Source organism: Sceloporus undulatus, chromosome 1 (assembly GCF_019175285.1).
Source record: "Sceloporus undulatus isolate JIND9_A2432 ecotype Alabama chromosome 1, SceUnd_v1.1, whole genome shotgun sequence".
Classification (NCBI taxonomy): domain Eukaryota; kingdom Metazoa; phylum Chordata; class Lepidosauria; order Squamata; family Phrynosomatidae; genus Sceloporus; species Sceloporus undulatus.
The window spans coordinates 261,135,979-261,158,053 of record NC_056522.1 but is presented as its reverse complement, the minus strand read 5'-3'; the positions used below and the strand labels follow the sequence as shown (position 1 = coordinate 261,158,053).

Sequence of the window (22,075 nt, the reverse complement as noted above, 5' to 3'; positions counted from 1 at the left end):
ACATTTTATGGTTTTATTGTTTCTTCCTCAGTATCCCACTTCAGAAATATTTTATATAATTTCAGAATTAGTTTTTTGTTTTCCATTTCCAATTTCCCCCCATTCTGATTTATTTATTTCAATATCTTCCATTTTGATTTCTGTTTTATCTCCCTCCCTCAGTTTGCCTATAGTACAGGTATTAGTGACATTCTGTGCCATCTTGTTTGAGTTATTCCTGCATTTTAAACCTAGGTTTGTCATCTTTTACCCTCAGTATATCTTTGTATTTCATCCACTTTTGTGATGGTATTCTCTCCCTACTGAAGAAAGCTTTGTGTGATGAATTCTACCTTGGGATCTTATGGCATATTCTCCTCTTATATTTCTTCCGTACTTTCTGGAGAGTTTGCCTTATAAAGTGGTCATTGTATTCTTTATTCAGCTTTTCTTTTTCATAAAGCAGGTAGGTGTACCATCTGAATCTTAATCTGTCTCTATGTATAACGAAATCTGTTTGTTTATTGTTCATCTCTGTTTAACAAATTTTGTTTGTTTTGTTTTGTTTTTGCTAGCTATCTTGTTTGGGCATGCATGTGTGTATTTACACCCACATACTCCAGCAGAATATTTTGCTCATACCATACTTCCAGTGCAGAATAATCATTGACCACTATATGCATGGAATTCTCTGGAAGAGCTGGTGAAATTAAGGATCAGTGAAACAGTAACTCTGGAAGAGCAGTGACCATTGCACTGGGTGAAATGGTCTTTTAGAATGTGGGCCCTTCGAAACCTCACTATTTGACCCAGAGGGATCTTCAAGCCAAGACATTCTGTCTTTGCCATCTTTAGAAGCCAGGAAGAAAACCATGAAATATTAGACTATATGGTAGCCTGGTTGAACACAGCCCCCCCCCCCCCCCCCCCTTTTTTTTTTTTTTTGGCCTTGTACTTGGCCCAATGCCATTACTAGATGATCCTAGCTGAATGGGGAAAGGCTAAAAGATTCCACATATTCGTACTAGCAAGCTATAGCGTCAAGGCTTCTTCTGCTCTGTAGCTTGACCTATGAAGACTTGGTGAAATAATTCAGATCAAATTGGATCAGAGTTTTTTAAACAAACTCAAACTATTGTTTTTATGCTAATAGTAGTTGAGTGCTGTGGAGTCATTGTTTTTTCTTCTAACTTGTCAGGGACCTGCCAGGAGTGGCTTCAACAGAAGAGACTGGTATCCCATTGCTTCTGATAGATACAGCTGGCTGTGGCTTATTTGAACTTGATGTAGAAGACGAACAATCCAAGGGGAACCAAGGTACTCTTGTTTTCTCTTTTCTAAGTCTTTTTTCCCTTCTGCTAAAATCTGTTTGGTTTCTTCCTGGCTTTCCGTTTCGAGTTATATCATCCATGTGTGTAGTAGTGTAATTCAAGCTTTGCTAGTGGTGACTGTTTTCCAGAAATGTACATAGGATGCTGTCTTATATTGAGCTAGACCATTGGTGTACCTGGCTTAGAATTGCTGACTAGCAGTAACTCTCCAAGGCTTGAGATAGGAATCTTTTCCAGCCCCAACTGGTGGTGCCAGGGATTGAACCTGGGACAGTCTTCATGCAAAACATTTGTTTTCCTACTAAAGCTAAGAACTCTCCCTATATTACAGAAATAATCCTGGGGAGATACTTAAGAACTCAGTGATGTTATACCTGAGATCTTAGGCATTACATGTAGATAGGTATTAAAATATGATATATGAGGATATTTCACTTGTGTCAAACTTTAAATTTTCAAGTTACAGCCAAAAGAGTCATTGATAATTTGTTACATTTACAAGCTAATTATAGTATTTAAAGCTATTTACGTGCAATTGCCTGAGAGAACCAATGGTAACTATAGTCCAACAATATCTGGATGTTCTTCATCCCTGAGTCTAACAACTAAAGTATGCTGAAATTCAAACAGTGTGCATTCTGCATAGCAACAGGTAGGAGAAATTCTTAATACTGAAGTGGAAGGTTGTCTAATCTGATTTTATAGCTTCAAAGAAGGCTTCCCACAGTCTGCTGAAAGCTGAGGGAGCTCAAGGGAAAAACCACATGTCATACTCAGAAATGGAGGTTTAAATAGCTCTCTTGAATTGCAGCACAGATTTTGAAATGATGGGCAGAGCTGTGAGCTGTCAGTTTGAAATGCTGAACTCTCCTGACTTCCATATGGTTTGTGGTGCATCTCAGTTGAGAGAACTTTTGCTTTTAATTACCTTGGCACATCACACTTTGTCAAATGTCTGAGTGAACAAGGCATACTGTATATACTCAACTATAAATCAACCTCCTGTATAAGTCATGATCAACTTTTGGGGCCAAAATTGTGGATTTTTATATACCCATGCATACATCGAAGGTTGGACTTAAAGGAGCAGCCCAGCTGGAGAGCCCTTCCCAGCCTGTCCCCATCTGGGTTTGCCTCTGTGGAAGGAGCCCAGCTGAGGAGAGGCTCCAGGGTGATTGGTCCCCCTCCTCAGCCTGTCCTCAACTGGCCTTTCCCCCGCGGAGGGAACCCAGCTGGGCAGAGGCTCCCAGGTGATTGGTCATCCTTCCCAGACTGTCCCCAACTGGGCTTTCCCCCATGGAGACAGCCCAGCTAGGGAGAGGCTGCAGAGTGATCGGTCACCCTTCCCAGTCTGTCCCCAGCTGGACTTTCCCCTAATGGAAAATGTTTTTCCCATGTAGGGAACTGCCAAGTTTTTTGTGAATCTATGCAAAAGCCAGCAGACAGACCTCCATGCCACTAAAACATTTATAAAAGCAGAATGAGCCATATATAGCATATTGAGTAATAACATGAGAGAGGCAGAGAAAAAGTCTCACAGCTGTTAATTTTGAATTCAGTCCTCATCATGTGCCTGGTAAATAACTCACAAAATGAGGTGTCCTGATCTCTTGAGTGACCTGTGACCCTGGACTCCTGAGTAATTAGATTTGTTCTTTAAGCAGAATGGCTTTAATGGTTTTCAAATTGAGTTGTGAATGAAAAGCTCCCTTTCACCATCATTGAATGAATAGCATGGTTTTCCTATAGAACTTGTTAGCTTATTCTAGGATAAAATAATTTGTTCTTTGTTCACAGCTAAGTTTATTTCTCCTCTTTCAGGTGAGGTGCGTCTTGTTGGTTTACACATACAGGCTTTGGTAGAAGCTGGTGTTAAGGCAAGAGACATTGCTGTCATCACTCCTTACAATCTCCAGGTGAGTACGTCTGCCATGCCCTCAGAAGCGCAACATTAAGGAATGGAGAATGAAAAGCAAAGGCAAATCCACTTTGTCCTGATTTATACTGCTAATATCTAGGGCTCTGGATCTATAGAACAGCTGTATCAGATCAGAAGTACTGTATAAACAAAGGTACAGGAATATGTTGCCCTCCTAGTGTTGATAGACTGCATATCCTTTCAACACCATTAAGCAAAGCCAATGGAGAGGACCATCGCATTCCTAATCCGTGTGTTAAACTTATAACACTTAATGTATTCATTTGATATAGCGGCTGGAGCTAAAGTTTCAGTGGAATTTGTTGACCTGAGCTGACTTTGATTGCTTTTGCTCTTGTGTCAGTTGCTGAGTCCAGTCAGCTAGCTCACCCAAGCCTTTCCCATAGCAATAGCAAGTACATTTCTACACTGCTTATCAGTGCACCTAAGCACTCCCTAAGCAGTTTATAATGTGTTTAAGCTAACTGCCCCCAACAATTTGAGTACTCATTTTAGCAACTTAGGAAGGATGCAAGCCTGAGTCGAGCTTGAACCCTTGGCTGGTATTGAACTCACAAGGCTGTTATTGAACTCACAACCTTTCTGTCTGTGAGTGAGTTTATTTCTCCTCTTTCAGGTGAGGTGCATCTCAGTGTGAGTTAATGCTGCATTACAGGCATTAACCACTACACCACCAAGGCCCATCACCTTGTTATCTCCTGAAGGTGAACAGAGTTAACATTCCTCCATCCAACTGTAGCCTATATCACAGCAGGTCAGATGGACATCAAGTGAAAATGCAGTGCACTTTTCTTCCTCTTCTTGTAGTGGACCTTTAAATTTCGCTGGTTTAATTTGGGAAATAGGAGATATTTCACATGAGATAACATTACTCTTTTTATGTTCTGGTGCCTTTTTTTTATTTATTTATCAGCCATGGCTTTGCTTTTCAGGTGGACATGCTAAGGGAGCTTCTCTGTCATAAGTATCCAGAGCTGGAAATTAAATCAGTGGATGGTTTCCAAGGAAGAGAGAAGGAAGCTGTTGTCCTTTCTTTTGTAAGATCCAATAGGAAAGGTAAACAACTTAGTATCCAGGACAATAGAGAATGAAAATAAACTTTATTTGAAAAAGCCATTAAACTGTTGCTAGTATTATGGATTGGCTCAGCTGACCCTACTTTGAAACAAGGTACTTGCCTCTTGTATAGATGGCCCCAGCATCACAAGAATTTCTTTGCTATAGAGTAAGGGCAAAAATTATCTGGTTCTTCAGATGTTGTTGAGCTGCAACTCCCAGCTTTCCTTACCATTGACTATGCTGGATAGGACTACTGGATGTTACAGTTCAATAACACATGGAAGGCCACACAGTTCCCACCCCAGAGCAATCATACACTGTGGAAATATCCATGACAAAAACATAGTAGTGTGGACAAGGCAGATTACACTTCTTACTTGTACTCTGATAAATGCATCAATACCATACAAGCAATTGGTTTTGCCCATCTTGCAGCCTGGATTTCACCAAATAGAAATGGCTTCCATACTAAGTTCAAGTGAAGGAAACTATTGGCCCCCTCTCCAGCACAGTACTTCTTCAAAAAAAAGCTTTGTTGAGCCAAGATATGGTGTAAAGAACACTAAGAAAAGTCCACAGAAAATACTTTCTGACAAAATTAGAGAAATAATGTAGGGCTTTTGCTGAGCTGATTTATATTGTGGTGTGTAGCGTCAAAAAAAAAAAAGTTTAAAAATCCAAGTAATTGGAATGCATTTTGTGTTCTCTCCTAATGCGTGCAGGTTTTGTGTGTGTTGTAGAAAAATTCAGAATCTTTTCCTTAGTAATACAGCTAAACATGACAAGAACTTAGCACTTTTTGTTCCAGAGAGGTTGGAAATAGATATGTCCAAATATATGATCACTTACTTAAAAAAAATAGTAGCTAGATGCATATATGCTAGAAAGCAGAACAGTCTTTGAAGTGGGGTTGAAATTAATTTGGGAAGAGTGTCTGACTGAAAGATAAGAAGCAGTAGAATCTTAACTAGAATCTTTCACATTATTATTATTATTATTAACCTTTATTTATAAAGCGCTGTTAATTTACACAGCGCTGTACATACAATCTTTTTAATTGGACGGTTCCCTGCCCTCAGGCTTACAATCTAAAAAGACACGACACAGAAGGAGAAGGGAGTGGTGGTGGGGAAGGGGCCTATCTAGTAAGATAATACATATAAAATACATAGCAATACAGGAAATGATTGAATAAAACAGACAACAAAAGAACATCAAATAGCAAGTGAGAATTATGCAATGCCTGGGAACGCTTCTCTGAACAGGATGGTCTTCAGCTCCGTTTTGAAGCTGGTTAAAGAAGTGATGGCTCTTGCTCGCGGGGGAAGAAGGTTCCAGGAGTGAGGGGCAGCAAGTGAAAAGGGGCGAATCCGAGATGGGGCAGAGGAAATCCTGGGCTGGGACAGCAGACCTTGACTACCAGAATGGAGGGCCCTAGTGGGAAGGTGAGGGGAAATAAGGTCTGATAAGTAAGGAGGGGGCAGCCCATGGAGGGCTTTAAATGTTGACAGCAGGAGCTTATACTGAATACGGAAAGGGAGTGGGAGCCAGTGAAGGGATGCCAACACAGGAGAGATGTGGTCAGAGCGGTGGGTGGATGTGATAATGCATGCAGCTGAATGCTGGACAGAAATTAAAGGACGGAGGTGAGAGTGAGGAAGCCCAGCCAGGAGGATGTTGCAGTAATCGAGTAAAGTAAGATCATTAGAGATAGGTCTGTGTATCTCCATGTGTATATGAACACACTTGTGAGTTAAGATAGGAACTGCACAGTTATGCTGTGTATTCCCATTTCTCCTGAATATATTGTTACCTACATGGTGTGTACATGTATGTGTGCTTAAGTATATATAACAAAAGTTGTATCAGATTTATCTTAAAAAATAAACCCAAGCTCTCCCTTAGCCTAACCTGCCTCAAAGGGTTGTGAGGATAAAAATGGGGAGGAATACTATCTATGCATTCTTGAGCAACTTGGGAGAAAGTTGGTATATAAATGTAGGAAACAAATAAATACTACATAAACCCATTCATATTGGATATATCAGCAGCTCTTGGTAATTTCTTTGCTAAAATTCTGCATGGCAGCAAAGTTCAAGGAACCACATACTTGTGTGAGACACTACAGATACGAGTAAGAAGTTAGCCTATTTTCAAGGTGGATGTAACTTTGGCTGTAACTGGTTGCATTTTCTTGATTAAAATAGTGAATTAATGTCTTTTCTGATCAGCACTCCTACTCTTCTGCTATCATAGGAGAAGACAAAAACCATTATGGCTATAGGAGCCAGAGCAGTAGGACCTGGCTTTGCTATCTATGTCTTAAAATAGTGTAATCAGATGGAAACATGTTATTGTTTCCATACACTGATAGGAACCTGAAGTTCCATATATACAGGTTGGTGACTGATGCATTTTAGTATACCAGTGTGCTGCTATGTGCTGACATGTTGTATAACTTCAGATGGTGGGAACAAACCCTGCTGTCCTGATTTTCTTTTAAAGTATTATTTTCCACTTGTCTTCTGCTTCTCTTCAAGAGCAGAGAAATTAGCCACCAACCAAGTTAAGCATCTGAGCTGACTCATCTTGGCATTTGCTGTCTGTTATTATAGATCCTTAAGAAAGTAATTGGAGATCAGAAATAGCTTCTGGAAAAATCTCATATGAACTTGCATTTTATAACCATTTACTCATACACATGTGTTGGTTAATTGCTTTCTTTTAAAAATAGCATATACTATCTGTATTTCTGACCTTTATGAAAGTTAGATTTGTGCCAATAACTAGATATAAGCAGAATATAGCTGTGGGGCTCTGTGAGATTTTGCTTGCTGATTTCTGCTGGAAAATACAATCCTGACATATATCTTCAGCCCAATTCCATTTTGGTTGTGAACTTTAGTGAAGCAGTTTGGACCATCCATATGACTAACCCTGCTTTTCTACTTCTGGCATTCCAAATCAAAATCATGGGAACCGAGTATGAGCATCTGTCACTTATGGATCTACATCCAGACCCATTAATCTATCTTATCTGAGCCACATAAATATACAGTGCACCTGTATCTGAAAACCACGCTGGGGAAGGGGGCAGTGCACCCCATAAGGGGTAATGGCACATGCGCCCATGGTGTGAACGCGCCACCGCGTGCACAAGCCCCATTCATTTAAATGGGGCTCAAGCATACATGGAATTCCCCTTACACGGGGGGAGTGGTCCAGAACGGATCCCCCACCTAAGGGAAGGGCGGACTGTATAGCCTTCAACCAGTTAAAGAATATTAACTCTCTGATCACCTACCTTCTGGCAAATAAATTAATTCATCCATTAAAATAAAATATATTTATGTATTACTTAAATCAACTGTGTAGGTTCTTATTAAAGGTATTTTAGAGACCAACTTACATTGCAGAATTCAGAAACTCCCTCATTAATGTTTGAAAGGAAATTCCATATTTGATACTTTCCTTCCTTTCTTGATGCAGTTAAAAAAACAACAACAAAGCAGTCTCAGAAAATAAACCAGTATGTTTTCAAAACTCATTCATATATATAATGTGCACACTCCTTACTGAAGCGAATAAATACCATAAAAAACTGGGACTTCCTACTAAGTATAAAGCTTCAGGTGATCAATCCAAGAATTAAATTCATAAGTGTTTGAAGCAACTAAATTCAATCAATTTTAAGGGGATTTGGTTTTGTTTTTTAATATAAATATCTATTGAGTTCCTTGCCAGACCTGTTCTTCATTGATTTCATAGGGTGATTTGAAAAACTAGTTATGAGAGTAAAAGAAATCAATGTAATAAAATTAATGTCACCCAAGCAAATCTCATTCATGGTAACGTCCTTATTCTTTTGACAAATTGAATTTATTTATTTAATTTATGCTTTCCCTTTCTCCCAGTATGGGACCCTACTGAAGATGTTTTGTTATCTTGTTTTGTTGACAAACAGAAGTTACTATGTGACCAGTGCCATGACTACATTCAGAAAACTGAGCACCACAATTCAAAAAGGATGTTGAGAAACTGGACCATAACTTAACTTGATTGTAGATTGTATTTGTTTCTAGGGTTTTTTTATTTGAATATCTATTGAATAAGTATAGCATTCGTAATGGAGAAGGAAATAAGGGGTAAAGAAACAAATAGGAAGAATAAGATGTAAGTATAGTTAGTAGTGAAGAAGATGATAAAAGAACAGGTGAGATAAATAGGTTGTGTATAAGAGATACAGTACTAGAAGTAACATACTACGCAAAGAGGATGGAAGTCATAGGTTTTAATTTAAATGTTGGAGGGTGGTTTGGGTGGGTGGGATGGGGAGTGGGTTATGTTGTTGTGTTGTGTATGCTAAAAGATTGATATGTTGTGTTGTAAAATTTGTTAATAAAATTAATTTTTTTTAAAAAAAGAGAAATTGGACCATGTCCAAAGGAGGGCGACTTAAATGGTGAAGGGCCTGGAAACCATGTCCTATGAGGAACGACTTAGGGAGCTGGGGATGTTTAGCCTGGAGAAGAGAAAGTTAAGAGGTGATATGATAGCCCTGTTTAAATACTTGAAGGGATGTCATATTGAGGAGGGAGCAAGCTTGTTTTCTGCTGCTCCAGAGAACAGGACCCGGAGCAATGGATGCAAGCTACAGGAAAAGAGATTCCACCTGAACATTAGGAGGAGCTTCCTGACAGTAAGGGCTGTTTGACAGTGGAACACACTCCCTCAAAGCGTAGTGCTTTCCCTGGTGGTCGTTAAACAGAGGCTTGATGGCCATCTGTCGGGAAAGCTTTTATTGAGAGTTCCTGCATGGCAGAATGGGGTTGGACTGGATGGCCCTTGGGGTATCTTCCAACTCTAGGATTCTGTGATTCTATGAGTGGTATACAGGACATGATTTCAATGGGTAATGTCACTGTCCATGAATAGTGAACAACTTCAGATGCATTTGATCATCTTAATTTAGAATTAGATGTTATTCATTGAGGAGACTCTTCATACTCTGAGTGTAGGATTAGGTATTGAACAGAGGCTGCAGCACCCCCCAAAACTTCACATCTCATGTAATTTGAAAATGATAAGAATAGTAGTGTCTACTTTTAATGTATACGTTGATGCCTCGTGGTTGCTTATACTTGTTTGATATCTGTTAGTAACCTATTTCACAGGTTCATTGTAGGCACTGTTTAGGCAGTGGAGGTTGCACAATGTAAGCACACAATAGGAAGACTGGGATTCTTTGTGGATTCATGTGGGAATTCCCATTAAACACAGTGAAATTTGGTTCTAAACAATCATGCTTGGGATGGAACTGCTCTTGTTGTCATTATTTTATGTTGGTTGGTGTCTGAGGTCAGTGTGATTTTTTTTATGACATGTAGGTGAAGTGGGATTTCTTGCTGAAGACCGGAGAATAAATGTTGCATTTACCCGTGCTCGACGCCATGTAGCTGTGATTTGTGACTCTCGGACCACAGGAAACCATTGTTTTCTTAAACGGCTGGTGAACTATATGAGCGAACATGGAGAAGTACGCACAGCCTTTGAATATCTGGATGACATTGTGCCAGAAAATTATGCACCCCAAAACTCTCAGAGTTTCAGTAGCGAAGGAAAGAAATATAAATGCAACAGAGCAGTGGCCCCAAAAGGTGATCGTGAGAAACGACAAAGAAAATCAGCCAAACAGCCTGAAGAGAGACTAACAGAGGGCTCAGTGCCAAACACAGCCAGGATCACAACTGGAGGTTCTGAAGGGAAGGAGCACTTGTCTAAACATAAAGCAAGGATATTGGAGTTTCTGGACAGTAGTGAGACCCAACTGGATTTTCCTCCATCATTAAATGCTCATGACAGGCTGCTTATCCACCAGTTGGCAGAGGAATATGGGCTGCAGCATATAAGTCTGGGTGAAGGAAAAGAGAGATACATAAGCATTCGTAGGAAAACTGCTGCCACAAATGTATCTATCGGAGATGTGAAGGCCTGTGAACAAGAATTGTCCCCTAAAGATCCAAGCCCTCTAAGGGAGATTTCTGGCCACACTGAGGAGAGAGTAAGCAGCGCTAGCCCAGGTAAAGTAGATCTGAAAACATTGCACATGGAAAGGATGCAAAGGGAGAAGGCCAGGAGAGAGGAAAGAGAAAAACAAAACCCACAACGGAATGTAAACCTGCAGGAAATCACTGGGAAGAAACATAAAAATGACATCAAAGGTATATATTCCTTCTGTTGCAAATGTAGCTTTATTGTGTCATTTTACATTCCTTTACAAAGCTCTCTCTGTGTGTCTGTCTGTCTCTCTTTTGAAAGTTTAGAACAATTACAGTGTTCTGCAATTCTTTTTTAAAGACACTTCTTTAGTTTGCTGGTCTGGTCTCTGAAGCAGCCAGCCACAGGTGTTGGTGAAATGTCAGGAATAAACTCTTCTAGAGCACAGCCACATAGCCTGAAAAACCCACAAAAAACTATGGATGCTAGCCATGAAAGCTTTCACTTTGAGTTTACTGTTCATATAAAAGTTTACCAAGGAAAGGTCCATAGTAAAATGAGTATTAGAGTTCCTTTTACTGTGGGTTTAGAAGACCCCAGTTTTACACTGTCTCATATCTAAGTAAAAGATATTGGAAGTACCTCTTGGGAGACCTTGTGGAACTAGTGCCAGTGAGAATGGACAGTTCTGGTTGAATGGCACTATGTTCGGCTCCATGGATTGTGTTAATATACAGTATTTAAATCATCAGCCACAAGCATTCCTGCCAATCAAATACTCCCACATACTTCATCTTTGCAACTCTTTCCATATCTTGTGTTATCTTTTTTGTTTAATTTATCTCACACAGACCTTCTGGGTAGAGAGATCTTGCCACATTTATGTTATTTTGAGTGATCCGACTTGCTTTTCATGGCTTAAATAGTCATCTGTTCTCATGCATATACATGTGAGGCCAGCCTTCTGTCAGTCACTTCATACATCTGAAATGACAGTCACACAATAGCTTTCTGTTTTTTTTATCATTCTAGCTATGGGGACTTCCCAGACTACTTGGAAACTGGTTCAACACAGCTGTGCCCCTTTACGCCTATAAGAAAATATTGCATTAGAGTCTTTCCTTTGTTACTTTTTGGTAAAATTAATATTTCTTTCTCCTTTTTTAGGGAAGCCTTCTATTAAAACCAGAACAGAAAGTGTACCTGAGGAAGACTTCGATGCTATGATTTCTGCTGCAATTAAAGCTGACAATACATGTGGTTTCTTCAAGTGCAAAGCAAGCATAACAACTCTGGGACAGCTCTGTCTGCATTGCAATAAACGCTACTGTCTCAGCCACCTCATCCCAGAGGTATGTTTTGTCCTATCCTTGTTTAGGCAGGCTAAATATCACCCCCATCTTCCCAGTCTCTTGACCCACAGGTCTTTAAGAGTCAGCCTCCTTTCACATGCAGTGAAAAGATACTTTATTTTGAAGCATTTGACAGGCTTGGTTTTCCAAAGAAGCTTATGAAGAGCCATTGAACCATTCACAAAACCAATTCGTCATGTGCAGATCAACCGGTGGGGGACACCCTGCCCCACTGCTGCTCAACATGTTATAAGAATATGCAATACCCTGAAAATGTACCTTTAGAATGTGATGGGATTATGGAGTAATGTAGCATAATGTGGACATAGATATCCACAAGGGACCCTGTTGATTGTCTCTAGTTTACTATCCTAAGGATGGGGAAGACTTCTGCTGTGCTAGAAGTGGGTAGGGGTGAATCCCCATTCAGTGGTGGCATCTTTGATTATAGTTATTAGGAAACATATGAAGCTTTTTCTTCCCCTTTTAGTACTTTTTATGGATTTAGTTTTATATGAGCTTCACTGTGTCTGAAAAATCTCCCTTCACCTTTTCCCCACATTGTAATACAAGAAATTTTATTTCCTGTCAAATTTATATACTTAATTCCCCTTTTCTTGACCTTTAACAAAAATATAATCCAGCCTCCTCCTGTCCTGACTGATTTTCTCTTGCTTGGCTTTCGATTTTGTGTGTGGGTGGGTGTTTTCTTGAAAATGAATAGGGTTGAGAGACTTTGTGTCCTTGCTCTGGAATGAGCAGACTTGGCCATTAAAAGGCACTTAACATTGCAGAGCAAGGGATCTGTGTTTTAACAATGTGTCACTACTGAAATAATGTCATTCTGCAACATCCTTTCCCTCCCACCAAGTGTATGAGTCATTTCTTTTTTACCTCAGATCACCCCTTTCTTCTATGCACATAATTCCCATTCATCTCCCCCATCCCACTCCATTCCAGTGCCGGTTCAAAGGGTTATAGGAAGCTGGGATTCTAGGACACATGCATATATAGAAACCTCATGATGCTAGCGTGGAAATGGCTGTTGCTCAAGCACAGATAGAAGATCTCACATTCACTCCCTGACCTCATTAAAGACTTTCAAATGGCAAGGCTGAGGAACGCCAGTGCTGAATACTTTAGGGAGCTGCTCTTAGAGTAGACTGCACTGAGCTAGCCAGTTGATTAACATAAAGCAGCTTCAAATGGCTCTGCTCACATCATGTGCTCCCCACAAGCATATGGCCTTCCCTGCTGCCAACTTCCTTATCCCCTTTACTCTGCCCTAGCTGTTTTAACTATATTATACGCCAAGAATGGGATAGTAGTTGTTATCGTACTTGTGCAGAAGATGCTACAAACACAACAGCTTCTGCCTGGATACAGATCAGAGGCATGCTTTCTTACAGATGTCAACCAAATGTATGAATTACTGAAGCTGTAGCAAAGAAGTGGGTGAGATGTTAGGTGTTCTCTGCACGTGCCTAGGGGGCAATCCTAACTCTTGTATTACATAGGGATATCTCACATTACCTGGTCCACCCTGTCACGTCTGCCTGCATGAGTCACCATTATGGTACATAAAAAGCCTCATGCAAGGAATAGTAATATTGATTAGCAGTAAGGACTGTTTCCCAATGTCTTGTGTCCATCTCTCTGATTTATTTGAGTTAGTCAAAAGTATTGCAGCTAGCTACTGAGGACATTTTAATCAATAGTACCCAACATGGCGGGGAGGGGGAGATCGATTTACAGTATTGGCATTCTGTCTGCTGTTCTTTTTTAAATATGCAGATGTTTATTAATGTTAAAAACATACAAACATAGAACATTAAAAAATGAAACCAGACATCACATGACATCCATACATAGAATCATAGAATAATAGAGTTGGAAGAGACCGCAAGGGCCATCCAGTCCAACCCCCTGCCATGCAGGAAATCCAAATCAAAGCATCCCTGACAGATGGCCATCCAGTCTCTGTTTAAAGACCTCCAAGGAGGGAGATTCCACTACACACCAAGGGAGTGTGTTCCACTGTCAGACAGCCCTTACTGTCAGGCGTTCCTCCTATGTTCACCTGGTGGACAAAACCCCAAACCATTTTTTCCTCTTTTCCTGTAGCTTGCATCCATTGCTCCGGGTCCTAGTCTCTGGAGCAGCAGAAAACAAGCTTGCTTCCTCCTCAATATGCACATCATTCAATATTTAAACAGGGCTATCATATCACCTCTTAACCTTCTCTTCTCCAGTCTAAACATCCCCAGCTCCCTAAGTCGTTCCTCGTCGTGGCTTCCAGACCCTTCACCATTTTAGTTGCTCTCCTTTGGACATGCTTTAGTTTCTCCACATCCTTTTAAAATTGTGGTGCCCAGAACTGGACACAGTATTCCAGGTGGGGCCTGACCAGAGCAGAATATAGTGGCACTATTACTTCCCTTGATCTACACACTATACTTTGATTGATGCAGCCTAAAATTGCATTGGCCTTTTTAGCTGCTGCGTCGCACTGTTGACTCATGTTCAACTTGTGGTCTACTTGGACTCCCAGATCCCTTTCACGTGTAGTTTCATTCAGCCAGGTGTCGCCCATCCTATATCTGTGCATTTCATTTTTCCACCCTAAGTGCAATACCTTACATTTCTCTGTGTTGAATTTCATTTTGTTAGCTTTGGCCCAGCTGTCTAGTCTATTCAGTTCATCTTGAATTTTGATCCTGTCCTCTGGGGTATTAGCTACTCCCCCTAGTTTGGTGTCATCTGCAAATTTGATAAATATGCCCCCAATTTTGTCCTCCAAGTCATTGATAATGATGTTGAATAGCACTGGGCCCAGAACAGAGCCCTGTGGGACCCCACTGGTCACTTCTCTCCAGGATGAAAAGGAACCATTGTTGAGCACCCTTTGGGTTCGGTCAGTCAACCAATTACATATCCATGTAACAGTTGCCTTGTCTAGCCCACATTCTACAAGCTTGTTTGGAAGAATGTCATGGGGAACTTTGTCAAAGGCCTTACTGAAATCCAGATATACTATATCCACAGCATTCCCTTCATCTACCAAGCTGGTAATTTTATCAAAAAAAGAGATCAGATTTTGTCTGGTATGATTTGTTTCTCTGAAACCTATGTTGACTTTTTGTGATTATGCCATTGCCTTCTAGATGTTCACAGACTCTCTGTTGAATGATCTGCTCTAGAATCTTTCCTGGTATTGATGTCAGACTAACTGGACGATAATTGTTGGGATCCTCTTTTTTTCCCTTTTTGAAGATGGGGACAACGTTTGCCCTGCTTTAGTCTGCTGGGACTTCTCTTGTTCTCCAGGAGTTCTGAAAGATTATTGCCAATGGCTCCGATATTACATTTGCCTGCTCTTTTAATACCCTTGGATATAGTTCATCTGGTCCTGGAGACTTAAATTCATTTAGATTAACAAGGTATTCCTCTACTATCTCTTTACTTATTCTGTGCTGAAATTCCCCTATTCTGTCTTATGCTCCATTATCCTCAAGTTGAACACTCTTTTCCCCTTTCTGAGAACACTGAGGCAAAGAAGGTGTTGAGTAATTCTGCATTTTCTCTGTCCCCTGTTAGCATTTTGCCATCTTCTCCACGCAGTGGCCCTACCATCTCCTTCTTCTTCCTTTAGCTTTGGACATATTAAGGTCTTGTTGCTGAATTTTAAATGGGTCTGATGTAGAAGAGAACATTTTCCTTTTTTTGCTATAGGCAATCACAAGCATTTTCCCCTTGCTACCATTTTAAAGCTAGCAATTAAAAAAAAAGATCCCTCTGGTGACAGCTGATTGCTCAGAACATATTGGGACTTACACAGTTTGAATTGATTATCTTTGGCACCTCTTGGATTTCTCCTGGAAGTTTAAATGGATCTGATTTAAGGAATAGGGCTTCTGTAATTAAGCAACTTCAGTTATTATCAAACTGTCGTGGAGCAATTCAGGTAAAGCTCAGTGTTCAATCTCTCTCAGCTCAAAATTTAGACTAGTTGAGATGGAATTGATAAGATGTTGAGAATTTTAGATGGAAATCTGCATTTGGTTCAGTCTAGTCACTGTCAATATTCTATTTTACTTATCTGTAAATCAGTTGCTATTTGCACTGCCTGAAAATGTTTTTCTTTTCTTGTAACTTTGGACACAGCCTAAATGTCAAGATTCTAATGAAGTCTTCTGTCATAATATAAGCAGTTGCCACAGTCCTGTTCCATCTTAACAAATCTTTCTTTCCAGCAACACTGCCTGCTTGCACATCTTCACTTATCTCTAATGAAGCAGACTCCCACAAAATCCATTTTAGTCATTATTTAAGCTTCCTTTTTATTTTATTAAGGTTCTTGCTTTTCTCCCCAGATGTAATTTCCTCCAGATGTAATTACAAAAAAACATTGTACTTATGCTAATGAGAACTCTTTCCCCTAGAAACCCTAAAAAGCTGAGATACTGAATCTTTCTTTGCCTTCTGATTTCAATATATCTGTTAATTTTGACCCAGATATAGTGGTAGGCCCCTTGTGACACTGTAATAAGTTCTCCATTCTCTACAACATAATTTTCCTCCAAAATACTTTCAGAACTTCCCCTTATCTTATTATGCTTTCTGGAATTACCATTTGTGACCCTGGGAGGCCCATTTCTACCCTTTGAGGCCCATGCATTCCCCACACCATCCTCCAGTGTTTATATTTACTGAAAAGGTCATTTTGTATACTTTAGGTAGCATAAGAGGGAGCAGTTTTGCTATGTTATTGGCCTTGTGGTTTAAACTCAGGGGTGAGCTTTTTTCCAAAACTGGAAAGTGCTTGTTAACTGGAGGATGCTTGTGGTAATGGAAAGGCCCCTTCTGAGCTGAAAACAGATACCTAGAGGGTATGAGAAACCATTTTAAGTTAAAAACAACTGGTAGGGATTGGAGGAAGGAGTGCTCCTCTGAGGTCCAAGATGTGGCTCTCTAGAGGTTGCCAATCCCTGTCCTGACTTAGATGATGATGTTTTATCCTACTCTTGCTTTCCAATATAATAACGTTAGTTTACAAAATTGTTTTTTTTCCAATCTGTACTGGTATAACAATGCTGCAGCTTAGTCAAAAATGTAAACTCCTTTTCTTACAGCATGATCAAGATGTTTCTGCTCTTTCCCTATCAGTTGTGGTTAGCTGTGGGCAAGACCACTGGACTTGTGGCAAACACTCCTATTGCATGAAGCAACTGTCTTCCCCTATTGTGGTGCCCTTCAGATGTGTTGGACTTCAGCTCCCTTCATCCTCAGTTGGTGTGACCATTGGCTGATGGGAGTTGCAGTCCAGATCTAACCTAACTGGAAGGCATCTGGTTAGTGAAAGCTTACATCAAGCATGGCACACCTTTGGTATTTCAGCCCCATCAGCATTTTAAATATTTCCTCAGAAAACCACTATATGTTTTGTCTGTTCTGTTGTGCTAAAATTTGAATAGAAATCAGAAGCTATTAAGTTAAACTGCAGTGACAAAACTGCATCAATATTTACTTGTGTTTGCTTTATTTCTTTCTGCTCTTTGTTTTGTTTTGCTTTTGTCCTTCTGTCACATTATCTACTGCTGGTTACTTTTGTAACACTCAGCATTTTGTGTTCATCCAGTTGAAAAAACCCAGCTGGGCTCTTTCCCTCTTAAGAGAAACAAGGGTGGAATCAGCAGCACAGTATCATCTGACAGCTCTGATGATCTTTCATGCAACAGGACTGAGTCCAGCTCACTTTGAGGTTTTGCACCTGGTAACTGGAGCAGCAGCATCTTGTGTGGTGAACCAAAGGATCAGTTTCATTCCTTAAAGTAGGGGAGATCAAAATGTAACCAACATATGGCCCATGAGGACATTTTTGTGGCCTTTGACACTTCCAGAGTCCACCAACTGATCTTTTCCTGGCCAAAAAAAGAGAAAGTGAATTGTACAACTGACCTTTTAACTAGGTTGCAAGTCTCTCTCATAGTGTTCCAAGCTCTGTTTCTCACCCAGGCATTGTCTAGACTGAAGCTTGCTTAGCTTTAAATATCCAGCCATCATTTTGCATACTCAAACTGCTCATTGGACTCATAGGAGCTTTTCCAGGTTATTACTAGCTAGCTATGATGTGTTTTATTGTAATGTTAAGCCTTGATTGTTCTTGACTCCCTTGCTTTCTTTGGATTCTCTCCAGATTGTGGCCTCATAATGTTGGAGATAGGCAGCAATATTAATATCTGTCAGCAGTATTAATATCTGTCAGCCGGGGTGACAAAGGTGCTCAGATGATGGAATGGAGGTATTACCTTCATTTTTAGAGTTTGTGAAGAAAATACTTAAAGCCATCTGATAGTATGATACTGTTTCTGTTTAGATTTACCTAGTGGATAGGTAGATAGAATGACCTTCAAAAATTTTTCCAGTATTAAAAGAGCCATCAATAAACAAATGTCTTATTTTTATAGACTAAGAAGAATGTTCAGCTTTTATCACCAGGCACTCTATTAGTGGCAATCGTTGAATGCCTCAGGACTGTTGGATGGCTTCCACTGATATTTTGACTTTCTTTCTCACAGATTCATGGGTGTGGGGAGAAGGCCAAAGCGCATGCCCGACAGAGAATCAGCAGGGAAGGTATTCTCTATCCTGGGAGTGGATCGAAAGACAAGTCTTTGGATCCTACCAAGAGAGCTCACCTCCAGAGGCGCTTGGACAAAAAACTAAGTGAACTGACTAGTCAGAGGAAGAGCAAAAAGAAGGAGAAATGAGAGGGACTGTATTGGGCTTATCTGGTCCTTCAGACACTTTCTTAAAGCAACATTTTCAGACTCCAAAGAAGAAAGCTCAAGAGCCTTTTAATCCTTTTGCTGATTTTTTTAAACCCGAAAAACCAGGCCTCGGCCTTTCCTAGTTTTCAGAGGGCCAAAACCAAAAGTAAATCACACACATACAAAAAGGATCTGTTTGCAGTGTTTGAATAGTGCTCCTGTGGCACCTTGTTGCACCTTGTTTTGTAAAATGTGTTGATACCAGTCATGTTAAATATATAAAGCACTGTCTATAAAAGAAGAGGGTGGACAGCCTTTGCTTGGAGCAATTATATTTATTGGCAAGGCAATTAATTTATAGTGAGTGGGTGTATAGCAGATATAATGCCTTGAGCAATGGAACTGTCCAGTTGATGTTGTATGGAAATGCAATAATCATTGTCTGTGGGACAATAGGCTCTCCTTACAGAAGACTGGGAGTAATGTAACAGCCCTAGTCCATAAATTAAGACAGACAAGCATAATTTCCCTTCTGCAGCTTGGAAACAGGTATCTTGAAGAGAAAAGATTTGGAGTATGATATAAATGATTATGAGAGGTCACAAAACTTTAGATTTCTCTGCTTTCAGCCACACTTTATAAAATAAAAAGATGTATTTGTGCTAAAAACACAATCTTAGAACTTAAACCTATATTGTGGTGATGATGATAATATTGGTACAGTTAAAAAGAGATTGTTAGAGGGCAACATACCCTCCATGTTTTCTATAAAGTTAGTGCTCCCAAGCTGTACCCTTTGGACTGTGTCTGAAGCTAGTAGGCCTCAAGGCAATAATGGTTTTCAGTAATAAAGAAGGAAATATCCTTGTTTGGCATAATTATGCAGAGTGATTTTTATTTGTATGTGAAAGTAAATTAGGAAGCTGTTTGTGAGTGATTGTGTTGAAAGCATTTATCAATTGGCAGTAGATGGCAGGGAAAGTTGTGAAGGCAGCACATTACTTTGAAAATGAGCAGTTGATCAGCTTTGACTAAACCTTAAAATGCAAAGCACATGTACAGAGAGAAATCCCATATGGACCTCACAGTTGGTTCTTAGCTTTGATTCTCCTTTTAACCTCTCTTGTTTTTTTCAATCCAGTGGTGTCTCTCCCCATTTTGCCTAGTAGAAAAATAACATAGCTATTTCCTTTGATAACAGAAGGCCTCACTTTTTTCCTTCATAAAATTATGTCACATTTTGGTTTTTACACATATAAAGTACCTCTCAAGTAAAAAGATGGTTGCAACCAAAATTTAAGACTCTTTAATCCAATAAACTTTGCTCTTTCTAAAACAAGCTATTCATTATTTATTTATTCAAGGCATTTATTTATTGCCTCACGACCCACCCCCTGGGGTAGTACATGTGGGAAAAATTGAAGGATTGCTTGGATTATTTTGCAAAACTGAGCTGTGTAACGAAATATGTTTTTAAGAATAGAACCACTTTGGGACTTTGGACTGAGGTTTTTATATTTTTTTTGTGTGTTATACCGGTATACTTTTCTTGCTCTTGGTTTGGATGCAAACCTGTGTTCTTCACAATATTGGATTAAACTCCCCATATCTTTGACCACTGGCCATTCTGGCAAGTGCTGATAGGAGTTTAGAATCCAGCAATCTAACAATATCTTGAGGTCACAGACAACCCGCCTTTGGGTTAGAGCCACAGAGCCTCCTGGGTAGCTGGATTTCTTTCTCTGAAATACATTATTTCTAGTGAAGGTCGAGCCCTTATTAGACCCTTTGGAGCTGTTAACTTACAAAGCTGGACAATCTCAAAAATAATTTCATTATAGTATATACTAAATTTTGCAAACCTAAATCCAAATCAAGAAGGTAACAAGCATTTTCAGTGGCATGTTGTGACTCATCTTGGTTTTATCCACAGTTTTTAAGAAAGAACAAAATTGAACTATACCATGTTTGCGGTGCTTTAACTTTGGTGTATAAAACTGATTATACTACTTCTATCTAGAATGATTATAAATCCTAAACATATTTACCCCAACATTTATCTTATCTTATGCTCAATAGAATTATATTCAGCTTTTGACCCAAAAGGTTGGGATGGCTTACTTTTGCCAAGCATTATATCTCTAAGGATCTACAAAACCCCCACAGTTGTACCATCTGCTAGTGTGTCATTAACCTTGAGTTTGTTAACCTTTCATAACCACCGGGTCATGGTGGCGCAGTGGTTAAATGCCTGTACTGCAGCCATTCACTCGAAACCACAAGGTTGCGAGTTCAAGACCAGCAAAAGGGCCCAAGCTTGACTCAGGCTTGCATCCTTCCGAGGTCGCTAAAATGAGTACCCAGACTGTTGGGGGCAAATTAGCTTACTTGCTAATTAGCTTACTTGCTGTTCACCGCTATGATCTTTGGAATAGCGGTATATAAATAAAACAAATTATTATTATTATTATTATTATTATTATTATCTTAGTTCTCAGTTTCCTAAAATTTATGTGCTTAGTTTCTGTTAACAGCCTTAAGAACACAGTGGCAGCTTTGTTTTATCGTCTGGATCTGAACCATTGACTTCATATAATGTCTGTGCTTTACCTAATGATGAAAATGAAGCCTTGATTGCTCTTGGATTCAGAACATGTGAGTTAATAACAATCTGAGTCCACAATAAATTTTTTAAAAAATTAATGGGATCCTGCTATAATGATAGCTTGTATAAAATTAATGTGTGCAGAAAACCTCAGTGTGACACTTTAGAATAACTGTATGTGAGGGGGGGGGAGGCTGCATAGTGATTGCAAAAGGAAATCAGAGGCCCCCGGTGTGGTACCTTGATAAGACCTGGTAAACAAAAATCCCAGTGCATGTTTTAGCATTTATTGTAATGTTGGGTCTAGGAGATCTGAAAAGTTTTATAGTTTTGCTTCTTAAAGGAGGATGTGTGAAAGTTTTACAGCTTTATGTCTAATTTATAATAGTAAATATATAAAGAATTATATGGTGGCTTTTTTGCTTGTTTTCATAATGTGCCAAAAGTTTTCTAAGCACAGCGCAAAGAATAAAAACTAAAAATCCTGCCCACAAGCTTTGAATCAGAACTTGGAAAAGTTGCTTTTGGGGACTACAACCCTCAGAATATTCCCAGTGAGTAAGGAGAGTGGCCTTGCCTCTAACAACGGTTTAAAATCCAATAGGGATGATGCTAGTGAGAATCTGAGAGAAGAGAGAAGCAAGGAATTGCAAGTGTCATTCAGTTATAGTGGGCCAGATCAAATCACTACAAAGATCATTCTGAAAGAAGAAGAGGTAGAATGGGAGTTGGCTGATTTGATAGAGTGGGCTTTGTTGGCAGTCTCTCCTATAATTAAGTTTGGATGGAAGTGCTTTGGTTGGCCAGTAGCTTGAACAATATCATATATCCCGTCACTTCCCCTGTGTAGAGCTACACACACAACAGCATTGTTTTGGTTACAGGTAAGTGGTTGGAAATCTGTGTGCTCCTTTACGTTTTTCTTTTTAAAATCCTAACACATCTGAAAGAAGAGTCTAACCTGGACTTAGCTAGCATCCTCTTTTTGTATCTGCAGTCAATATGGTTGCGTATTGTGGAGGCAGTATTTATAGAATGTGTTC

The 22,075-nt window shown here is 39.7% G+C and overlaps 1 protein-coding gene across 1 annotated transcript; it reads left to right on the top strand.

The window, feature by feature from the left end:
• Positions 1-995: 995 nt before the first annotated feature.
• Positions 996-19,763, top strand: LOC121924380 (DNA-binding protein SMUBP-2-like). The gene is made up of 6 exons (XM_042455814.1): positions 996-1,296; positions 3,132-3,226; positions 4,182-4,305; positions 9,696-10,529; positions 11,473-11,657; positions 18,236-19,763. The coding sequence occupies exons 3-6, from the start codon at positions 4,188-4,190 to the stop codon at positions 18,425-18,427; spliced, it is 1,329 nt and encodes a 442-aa protein (XP_042311748.1). The 5' UTR covers positions 996-1,296; positions 3,132-3,226; positions 4,182-4,187; the 3' UTR covers positions 18,428-19,763.
• Positions 19,764-22,075: the final 2,312 nt, after the last annotated feature.